The sequence below is a fragment of the Pinus tabuliformis genome, chromosome 9 (genome assembly GCF_031772625.1).
Source record: "Pinus tabuliformis cultivar Carrire ecotype Pingquan chromosome 9, CPIR1, whole genome shotgun sequence".
In the NCBI taxonomy this organism is placed as follows: domain Eukaryota; kingdom Viridiplantae; phylum Streptophyta; class Pinopsida; order Pinales; family Pinaceae; genus Pinus; species Pinus tabuliformis.
The window spans coordinates 763,553,505-763,564,989 of NC_142307.1; the positions used below are offsets into that span (position 1 = coordinate 763,553,505).

The window sequence follows — 11,485 nt, forward strand, 5'->3', positions numbered from 1 at the left end:
TATGTGATGTATAATGAATTAAGTAAAGTCTTTCGGTAGAAATTACATCAGAGAAATTTTTAGCCAAAGCATTTCGAACCAACAAGTGTATTTTTATTTGTTTTTTGGTTTTCTTTCTTTCTAGTATCTACTATAGTCTCTAGTATAAGTGGTAGATGTTGATGCTTTCAAGTGGTACATATTGATGTTCTAAAGTAACGAGGTGTGTTTTTGTTAGGAAAATAAAAGAGATTATGACATGATTTTCATAAAATTTGGGGAATGTTTGGAAATCTTGTTTATAGTTATTTAGCTTCACTATTTTGGGTGTGCAAGGGATTTTGATGGTGCTGAATTCATTTCTACCCTAAAATACAGTTTAACGCTCTTTTCATATTTTTGAAAAAAAAAATTATCATGATCTTTGACCTTCCAGGAGAAATTGATATCTCCGTAGACAACACCCATATTAGTTACAACAAATGCAATTAGTGATATTGATGGTGATTGTCTAACAAAACAGGGCAACCAATATTTCTAGAGCTATAAATGTATTAATGCATCAGGCAGTATATGCCACCTATTGGATTTTATACTTGCTAAAATTCAACAAGTGCATATACTACCCCAGATGATGTATTTTGTTACTAAAATGAAAATAATGGAAATTCATAATACATGGTTATAAAAAGTAAAATACACTCTTACAAAAGAAAGTGATATGTGGTATCTCAAATGTATTTTGTTACCAAAATGAAAATAATGAAAATTTATAATAAATGGTTATAAAATTATAAAAACGAATATAATATAATATTTAATTAATATGATAGAAAATTTTAAATTGTAAAGTAAATATAAAAGGAGATTTTTTAATTATAAAAAATATTTTAGGAATGAATAAAAATAAATAAACTATAAAATAGGGAAATTTTAAAAAGTTATAAATTTTCTTTAAAATTTGAATTAGCAAATGATAATTTTGAAATATTTTGAATGATTCATGTATTAAATATTGTAATTATAAATTTTAAAAGATTTTTATTTTAACAGTATAAAAGTATAGTATTCATAAAGTCAAAATTATATAGAGAGAAGTGTTATGAGTTAGATTAGTTATTTTGAATGGGGTTTAGGGTTTATCAAGAAATTTCAATTTCAAATCTCATTGGAGAAGTTGAGGATGGAATCCACTTTTAGAGAAATTAAATTATTTTAAGAGGTGTTCAACCTTGATAAAACATTGCACAATTCTAACAATAAAATCACATTGTAAATAAATTGTTAAAAACACTTCCATCCAATAAATAAATTAAACCCAATTTAAATTTATCCTAATTACATAACTTAAACTTAACTAAAAATAAAATAATAATAATAATAATTTAAAGAAAATTAATCTATATAATAACTAAATAACTAAAATTAATTGTATTATTAAAATAATTTAAAAAAGTAAAAAGATTATTAAAACGGAAAAAATTATTTTAATTATATTAAAAAAAAATCTTCACTTTGAAACATCTACTTTTATTATTTATTACATTTTATAAATGTGAGGATTTAGAAATTGTTTTTGTAATTCCATGGTATCTTCTATTCGGAATATATTCTAAATATATTCTAAATATTTTTAAAGGAAATTTGTTATAAAATTGATTTTAAAAAAACAAATTAAATAATTAAATATATTTATTTTCTTAAAAAGATAAATTGAATAATTAAATATATTTATTTTTAATTAAAAGAATAAATGTTATAAAAATAGCTGTAAAAGAAAGTGAAAATTATTATTTTTGAAATTTATTTTACACATTTTTAGTGTATAATATACAAAAATTTTATAAAAATAATAAAGTTAATTTAAAAACAAAAATTGAAAAAGATATAATAATAATAGTTTAATTTAAAATAATGGTAAACTCAAATATCAAATTTGTGTCAAAAATTTTTTTACTTTATCATAAAAGGGAAATGTATTTTTCTAAAAAACAATATTGGGATAATTCATTGATATGTCATCTATACATTTGGACTCGAGTTACTAGGTTTGTCTCTATACACTTGAACTAACGTTTGGGAAGTAACCAGTTTAGAAACTAGGCAAATTCATTATATTAGTTGGAAAACGCCTTTCAATAAGGAACTCCGATCCTTCCGGAACTCCGATCCTTCCGGTTAAGCTGATCAACTTGTCTTAATAATTTGATTGTTAAAATTGATTAATTTGTTTTAATAATTTGATTGTTAAAATCTATAAAATTAGAGGTATTAGATTTGATTTTACAATTTTTTTTTTAAATGTACATCTAAAATTCAAGTTCTTAATTATTAAATTCTTTATAACATATTCTTAACCCTTATACTTATTTTCAATCACATGAATTTAACTTAATTTTAAATCAATTTAAAAAATATATAAACAAAAAATAAATATTCCACCTCCTCCCCATAATTTGTAAAATTTATATACAATGGTATTAAACCCATTTCAATTAAAAAATATATAAACAAAAAATAAATATTCCACCTCCTCCCCATAATTTGTAAAATTTATATACAATGGTATTAAACCCATTTCAAAACATTAAAAACAAAGAAGTAACTATTCCACCCTTTAATTATTGAATGAAATTTTCCAGATAAACTTTTAAAAAGTTTGAATATAGATCTATGCAACTAGGTAGTGGCGATTCCTATTTCCAATCTGATAGAAAAATTATTGCGCCTGACATGTGCCCTCGTATCATATAACCCCGTTCTTTTCTCAGTCATCACCGCAGACGCAGACGTGATAGAAAAATTATTGCGCCTGACATGTGCCCTCGTATCATATAACCCCGTTCTTTTCTCAGTCATCACCGCAGACGCAGACGTGTTATATGGGATTATCGAAGGCGCATGGGATTATCGAAGGCGCATGTCAGGGCGCAATAACTTAAGAATCGCCGTCAATCTCGACGCCATGATTACGCTTGCCACTATGCCTAACGACGTCAATAATACAAGCCAACATGGCCGGATCGCAGGGAATCGTTAGACGACCGTTAGGATAATTGAAACCAAACTCTTCTTCGGCGTCGCGGAGCAGTTTGAAGAAGAGCGGATGGCTCAAATAAGCCACCGGAATAAGAACGCGTTCCAGCAGCTCCTCCTCCTTCCCTGTGTAAACAGCCAGGTGCCCTTCCGACACATCACCACGGACGCCCCCGAACATGGTTTCTGAATCAATTACACTTATTTTATCCTTCTCACCTTCATCGCAATGGAAAGTCCCGAAACCAGCGCCTCCTTTATGTCAGTGATCGCAGCAGGAATAGCGGTGAGTTTGTTCCATCGACGAGTTATCTGCTTTCTTTTGACGATTTGCTTGATCTTCTCTATTATTGCTGATCTTCTGCTCTGCATTTTCTCCATCGCCCTTGCTTTTCCTTCCACAGAACCCAATGGCTCCTACCTATGGAGCAACACGAGAAGCAGGGTAATGAATAGATGATAAGGTTGATGAAACCAAATAAATAAAGTGAAGGATGAACGGATGCTCAAGGCAGCCTACAGTCTTTGCAGAGTGCGCCATGTGATGGTTCAGTGCTGCCCGTGGCTCTTCTTATTTTACGCGACGGTCCTTGAGACCAATTTCACTTTCTGCTTCCCATTGTTTTCCGTTTTTGTAACAGCCACTGCTGTACACGAGTGGAGGCATTTTATAGTTCGATATACCACAAGCTTTCTATTAAATGATGCAGACTGCGTATGTCCCGTGATGCAACATTGCACACAAATATCTGCGCAACAAGTTAGCAAGTAAAAAAACAAGTTACCATCACCAATTTTTTTAATAACAAGTTGCCATCATCAATTTTTTTAATAACAAGACCAGAAACGAGCTTTCAGCTTTCATTTTACCGTGCAAACGAGGACAGCAAGAAGGGTCACGAGGCAAAGAATACGGAGTGATGTACGGTAGAGGACGACTCTCAAAGCATGCAGACCCTGCGTTCAGCTGACAATGTCAACGTGTTATGTGGGTGCGACAATGGTCCCCCTCCCTGTCCGTCCAGCCCTATTCTCTAGCTTCCTGTGCAAACTTAATAGGGTTATATCCAGGAGCTCGCATTAAAACGTTGGTCAGTCTGAAATTTTAATTACTTTCTCGTCACAAGGTAAACGTACATGCTGGTTAAAGCCTGCCATTGCCTCTCAACCCATTTTATGTTTTATGGTTTATCATCTCATTCTTGGATATTGGTTACAGCCTAGCATTGCCTATATCTTATCAGGGTTGGCACTCGAAGAAACCGGCAGTATAATAAATTTGCTAAACTCAATTATTATAGTTTTAATATTTTTTAAATTAAACCGTTCATTATTATATTATTATATTCAAACTAAAGTGTTCATTATTCTAAGAGGTTTTCATATTTTTAATATTTTATTAGTGTCGGAATTTGAAAATTAAAAATTCCAATTATTATATTAATGGTAATATTCTAAAAACTAAACAATATATTAATTTAATTATTTCAATCATCTTAATGTTAATTTTAATTACTGTCTCGTCGCAACGTAAACGTACATTTGGTTAGAGTCATATTTTTTGGGGACGAAAAAACAACTGGATTTTATCAAGTCTAAAAAACAGTTTTTGATCAACAAAATCTATTAGGTTTCTAGATACAATTCCAGTTCAAAATAAAAAACCATTTTGTTTATGCAAACTAGAGTATTTCAAGCCTATTTATCCATGGAACATTTTAAATTTCAAAATTCAAACATAGTATAGTCTAAGGTATAAAGTGAAATCTTTGAAACAACCGCCCATGCTTGAACTAAGTCACTTGTTGCAAAAGCTATGGGACATCGATGTGTCCCACTTACTTGGTAATATCATTAAAAAATAAAAGTATAATAAATATGTACTTCTATGTCGTTCCGTCTCTTTTGGATAGGGATTTTGTTGCTTCATTTAGTTCTCGAAAGATGTTTTTAAGTGTAAAAGCTATGAAAGGATGAGAGATACAATTCTCTCTCTTCAATCTTTAAGATCAGGAGGATCGAATGTCAAGTTGCTCAAGGTGCCTTTAATGATAGTCATTCTCTTGTGAAACATAGAAGACCCCATAATGCCATTGTCTCTGTCCTCGAGTTTGTGGCCATGCCCTCAAACCAATGCAGTTTGTAATAAGAATTTTTAGTACTGCGAAGCCAAGCTCCACATTCGCATCTCCCCCTCTGAGCTGCTCCATCAAAAAATCCAGTCGTTAGTATGATTTGTGGGCACAAATATCTCCCCAACATGTCCTTCGATGTCTTCTTTTGTGGTTCTATATATTCTAACCAGGCGATAATCTTAGAACATGTCATATAAGCATTAATTTGAAGCCCCTTAAATATATGATGATTTTGAGCCTTCCAGATCTCCCAAATAACAAATATTAGAATGTACCTGATTATACCATTTCCCTCCAAACCCCATCAAAGAGCTTGTTCCATTGACATGAAGCTTCTGAAGGAAATTTTGAAGTAGGAAAGTGTATCTGCCCATACCCGGAGAGAAAACCTGCAAAAGAGAAAAAGATGGATAACAATTTCTAAATCACCACCACAAAGTGAACACAGCCCAACACCATTAAGACCCTATCTGTAGAGATTGTCCCAAGTTAATATACAGTTCTTCCACACCAGCGAGTTGAAAAGTATAATTTTCAGTGGTACATGCATTTTCCATAAAGCCAAAGACCACTGTGTTAGTGTGGACTCCTGTGTATAGTGCATGTAGTGGAGATAATTTTCAGCGACCACCACAATCCCTTTTCTAGGAGGCCCATCCCATGTGAGGGAATCACCTCTCTCATTCTGACATAGGCCGACGCTTTTTAGAGATGTGACATAGGCATCCCAAAACTAGGCATATAGTCTTGATAATCCCAGAAGTGTCACGATTTTCCAAATTGGATGGACATCATTCCATCCATTGATAACCTGATTCATCATTAATATTCTCTTCTATTATAGAGCCTTAATTGTGCCTGTCATCAAGGTTGTTGAATCTAGAATGCCAACTATCCTTTCCTTCCCAATACCTAGCAAATTTCCATTTCCAAATGACCACTTAAACCTCTACAAGAACCATGTCTTCACCTTTTAGAATCCCAATTATACATACAATCCCCTCTTGATCCCTATCTCTTCCATCTTGATCCAATAAAAAATCAGCCCGTGCATATGCTATTTAGCTGAAATGATTTGTCCCCAAATGCCTTCACTTAATAGAGCATGCTAGAGAGATTTTATTAACAAAGACTTGTTGAAGACCTTTGTGTTCAATATCCCCCGTCCACCTATCTCTTTGGGCTTTGATATGGCAGACCATGCAATTAAATGGTACTTGTGTTCCTTAACAACACTAGACCACAGGAAATGTGCCAATATGGATCAGATCTTAGCTAAGATATGAGTAGGGATGACAAAGACATGCATCCAGTATGTAGCAAGTTGTTGTAATACATATTGAATTAAGGTGAATCTCCCACCCAATGAGAGCCAGTGATGTGTCAATCCCTTGAGCTTTTTATCAAATTTGGAAAATAACCACGCCCAGTCCTCGAAACGGTTTCCAATTGACTTCACTCTGAATCCTATGTATTCGTTCGGTAGTCACTTAATGCCCACTCTAAAGATGTTTGCGATGTGTTGAATCTCACCCATGTGACCAAATGAGCGTAGACTTATGCCCATTTGTAATGAGGTCTCAATCCTCTCCAAAGTGATGGAATATATAATTTATAGCCTCCCATTGTGATCTTGAAATAAAGCCAAATGTAAGAATATCATCTACAAAGAAAAAGTGTGGTATACTGACCTTGAGAGCCATTTACAGACCCCTGAACGTTCCCATATTTTTCCAAGTTTATCTTCCTGTTGATGCCATCCATAACAAGAATGAATAGGAGTCGTGATAAGGAGCATCGTTGTCTCAGGCCTCTGCCAACTCAACAAAACTAGTGAGTAAACCATTAACCAGAAAAACAAGCCATTTATTAGTAACACATGCCATAATCCATTCAACATTCAGGATCTCCAGCCTAACCTTCAGAAGAATAAACCTAAGGAATGCCTAGTGAACACAGTCATATGTCATCCACAGGTCAACAGAAGAATAAACCTAAGGAATGCCTAGTGCACACAATCATATGTCATCCGCAGGTCAATCTTCATTACCACCGCTTCCAATTTTTTAGTCTAAATTGTATGAATGCATTCCTGAGCAATAGCAATAGCATTGTGAAGTGACCAGTTATGAAGAAAACCAAATTGTTCACTAGATATATGGGATGATAAAGTTCCTTTTATTCATTCTGTTATGTCCCTTGAAATAATTTTGTATATAATGTTGCATAAGGAGATCAACTTGAAATCAACAAAAGTGACCGGAGAGGTAACCTTCAGTATAAGAGCAATGAAGATCGACTTTGTAGATCCGGAAATGTACCTTTTGTTCTGGGATTCCTCAACCAAATCTAATAATTCTTGTCCTATCAACTCAAAAAAATACAAAAAGATTTCAATTGTCCAACCATCACGTAGGCATTTGTCCATGGCAAAGGATTTCAGAACTGTGTGAATCTCCTCAATTGAGACATGTCTACAGAGTGTAATTCCTCTTGATCGAACATCCTCGGATACTCCTCAACACCCCAGAGTTTATTTTCAATAACAACTTCCCTTGTAACCAAAAAAGGTTGTGAAAATAATATACAACTTCTTTCTAAATCTCGACATGCGAATATTTATAGTTCCCATCTTCCCCTTTAATGCCCCAGATGCCATTGGTTTTCTTCCTGTGGCTGGCGTATTGATGGGATAAATATGTATCCTCGCATGGATCCAGATCCCACGAGTCTTAAGCCTTCAAAGTGTTCTCTTGTATCAGCAGAATGTGTTTTTTCCTCCCCTCCAATAATTTCAGTCTCTCTAAAGTGTGTGTTGTGGGTCGCGCCATAGTCAAACTCTCACTAATCATCAGAATTTCCTCAACCATAGACTTTAGCTCCTGAAATAACTCGGTCTTTTTCTTGCGCTCCCATATGCGAAACTGACTCTTAAAGGCCTTTAATTTTACAGTTATTTTGTCTAGGGCCGAGCCTGAAAGGATTTCCAAGCCCCAGTAATCAGCTTGGTTAAAGCCCTCCATTACCTGTGAACCCATTATGTTTTATGGTTTATCATCTCATTAATGGATCATAGTTACATGTTGGTTAAAGCCTCTCATTGCAGGATTGACATTCGAAAAAACATCAATATAGTTGGTTAAAGCTTCTCATTACAAGATTGACATTCGAAAAAACATACAATATGGTGAATATGATCAATTCAATAATTGTAGTTTTAATATTTTTAAATTAAACTCTTCATTATTATATTCAAACTAAATTGTTTATTATTTGGCCTTTTTTAATATTTTGTTAGGGTTGGAATTAGAAAATTAAAAATTCCCATTATAATGTTAATTTTAATATTTTAAAATTAAGTCATAATTTTAATTATTTCAATTATCTTGACACTAGTTTTAGCATTTTTCAAAAAGTTGATGAAGTTTTGATATTTTTTTATATTTTCAAAAGAAGAAAATAATTTATCATATTTCATAATAAACAATTCGTTAACCGAATTTCTCCTTTATATTTAATTATTTTTTCTTTATTTATTTCTTAATAGTAATCGTACGTTTTACAAAGTATAATAGTAATTTTATAGAAACACTTGTCACTATTTTAATTCGTAGAACGAATATTTTATAAATGTCATAATGTTAATACATTTCCAAAAACTTAAACTCACAATACTTAAACTATTTATTATTTATTAGTTATATTTTATAATTCTTTTATCGTTTTATTAATAATTCATAATTATTGTTTATTTTTTTATAAAGTATAATATATTGATTAAAATGAATTAAAATAAACAAATATAACAATTAAATCTTAACAACTATCAATATCTTTTTAAAATATTAATTATATATAGTTAAAGATTTTTGGAAGACCACTGTGTGATATGTATGATCCATTCGGATGGTGACTCCATCTATCATTAGGGACCAAAGAAAACTTTGTGAGTAAACAAGTGTTGGAGAGTCTTTTCATAGCAAAAAAAAATATTGAATTATGTATTAACGGTCATAATTTATAATAAATAATAAATATTTGACCAATTACATTTTATTTTGTTTGAAAAACAATATTTGACCAAAGTTTTTTTAATAGATTAAATTGGGATTGGTTTATTTTGAAAAATTAACAAAATTGAGAGAAAAATGAAATCATAAAAATAGAAATTAGATTTTAAATTTGATGAAAGGGAATTAAATCTTATTTTATGAATTGGTTGAAAAATTAAAATAATTAGTTGAGAATTAAAAATAATTATTTTCTTTCACATACCTCCGGGACACATTATTACAAACCACATACTCTGTTCCTTCACTAAATTTGTAACAAACTTTACTCACAATTTTATTTTTTTTACTTAGTACATTAACCATGAATTACTGTAATATGGACCGAACTCTATCTTACATTAACCTTATACAAACCAGACTCTTTTATATATTAAACTTATACATAATATTAAATTTATACAATCCGAACTCCTTCATATATTAAACTTATATGAAGTATTAATGATATGGCAACGTTTGATTGATGACTAATTAAGGGTTAAGTTTGAAGCGGTTGTGGTTCTGCTTGGCCTCCTCGCTAGAACTCCACATAGACCACCATGTTGTACCTGCAATAAATTATCTCGAGCCTTTCTCCCTCGGAAGGCCCCTCCTCATTAAGGCGGGAGAACCCCGAGGATCTCTCCATCCATATATGTACATCTTCATGTTGGCCATTTGGTGCGATGTTAATGCACTTAATGATAGTCTCCCGGAAGGGTCTCGAGGTTTTGCACCTGGATTTCCATCTGGCATTGGATTTGTTAAGTTCTATGGCCTCGATACTTCAGGTTTGGCGGGGAGGTATAACATCTTTATCGGTGATGAGGGAGGTTCATTTGGTCCTCATTCAGCTTGGCTCTTGGCTCTGTTATGGTGACTTGTTGCATTGCTCCGACAAGCTTCTGTCCGAAAACTCCAGGTGCTTTGCGACTCTTATTACTGTGACCTCAGAATTTCTCCATTACGATTCCTCTGTGGGTGCTAGAGGCACTGTGGTGGTTTGAGAGGGTGTCTGATGGGTTTTTGGGCCACACTGGAACAGGTGCAATGTCTTCGGCATGGATTCTAAAACCACGGTGGAGCGAGTCGATTCTGCGGTAGAAAAAGGTAAGAAATGATTCATTTTTTAGTAGTGTCATTTAAAGACTTCCTCCATTTTCGTTTTTGCTAAGGCTACCTAATGTATTCGCAGGTTCGATTGCCACTTCGAGGGATGTCCAATGCCTGCTCAAGTAATCCATCTCGCCATTACGGTTTTCATATAGTAGTCTAGACTTTGCATGATTTTTGTCCTAATCATTGGCTTTTCCTGTGGGTAAGCCCACTATTGATCGCTCTAAACCCTCATTCGGCATGCAGTTTGTGGGCTTCAACCTTATTATTAAATTGTGCTTCTTCATTTTCCCAAGTGGGTCTTGGATTCTAACTTGAACTGTGCCTTGAGCTCTTCAAGCCAGAATTTCCAAGATAGAAATTTCAGGGATTGGTGTTAGTTAGGGTTTAAGGCTACGGCTGAAAACTAGGTTTTCCAATAAAGAATGTATTAAATTATTTTTGGGACTATTGGCCTTAGAAATGCCAACATAGTTTTGGAACTAGTTCAATTTTTATGTTACTTCTGTGGAGATAAACGAGACATTTCTTGTATGAATTCAGTATATTTATCTACATTTAGACCGATGTATGGAGTTCGTTGCCATAACTTGACTTCAAATAACTTGGTTTATGAATTACAATCTTATTTCGTATAAGTTTAAATAAAAAGATTTTAAGGTTTTTGTGTGCTTCTAGCTCGACTGTAATGTCATGCTATGGCCTTCAATGCTGGTTTCTAGGACTCACGTTTTCATTTTTGTATTGTTTTTGTTTAAATGTAATCATCATTAATGATTTAGAGGTTTTGGGTTTTAACAACTCCTAGGTACTTGGTTCTTAGTGAGTTCCTTTTGGAACATGTCTGGGAACCAATAAACCCTTGGTTGTGGTTATAAGCAATGTCAACTATAAGGTAGTTATCGTTTATATTTTTTTTGAATTTTCCTTCTGGTAAATGTAAAGAAATATTACTAGAATGTAGTATGAGAACTAATATATGTATTTTGTGGGGGTGTTAGCTTCGTCCACACACTGCAATTTCAGCGTTATATAAATTTACCGAAAGACTATGTAACATAAAACGATACATGGTGTTGGCGGAAGAACCGGATGGAAGAACAGGATTCGAACAGGTTTTCTTGCGCGGTCTCCCACGGCCTCCATGGCTGAGCTCTAGGAGTTGGT

General features: G+C 33.1%; 1 protein-coding gene across 1 annotated transcript; it reads right to left on the reverse strand.

The window, feature by feature from the left end:
* Positions 1-2,870: 2,870 nt before the first annotated feature.
* LOC149150959 (auxin-induced protein 15A-like) lies at positions 2,871-3,430 on the reverse strand. Its single transcript, XM_089437792.1, has one exon. It carries the CDS (start codon positions 3,194-3,196, stop codon positions 2,918-2,920), a length of 279 nt encoding a protein of 92 aa, XP_089293918.1. The 5' UTR covers positions 3,197-3,430; the 3' UTR covers positions 2,871-2,917.
* Between the last annotated feature and the right edge of the window lie 8,055 nt (positions 3,431-11,485).

Bases quoted from the DNA above. Each gene is read 5' to 3' on its own strand.
- LOC149150959 (XM_089437792.1), bottom strand. From the start codon at position 3,196: ATGTTCGGGGGCGTCCGTGGTGATGTGTCGGAAGGGCACCTGGCTGTT.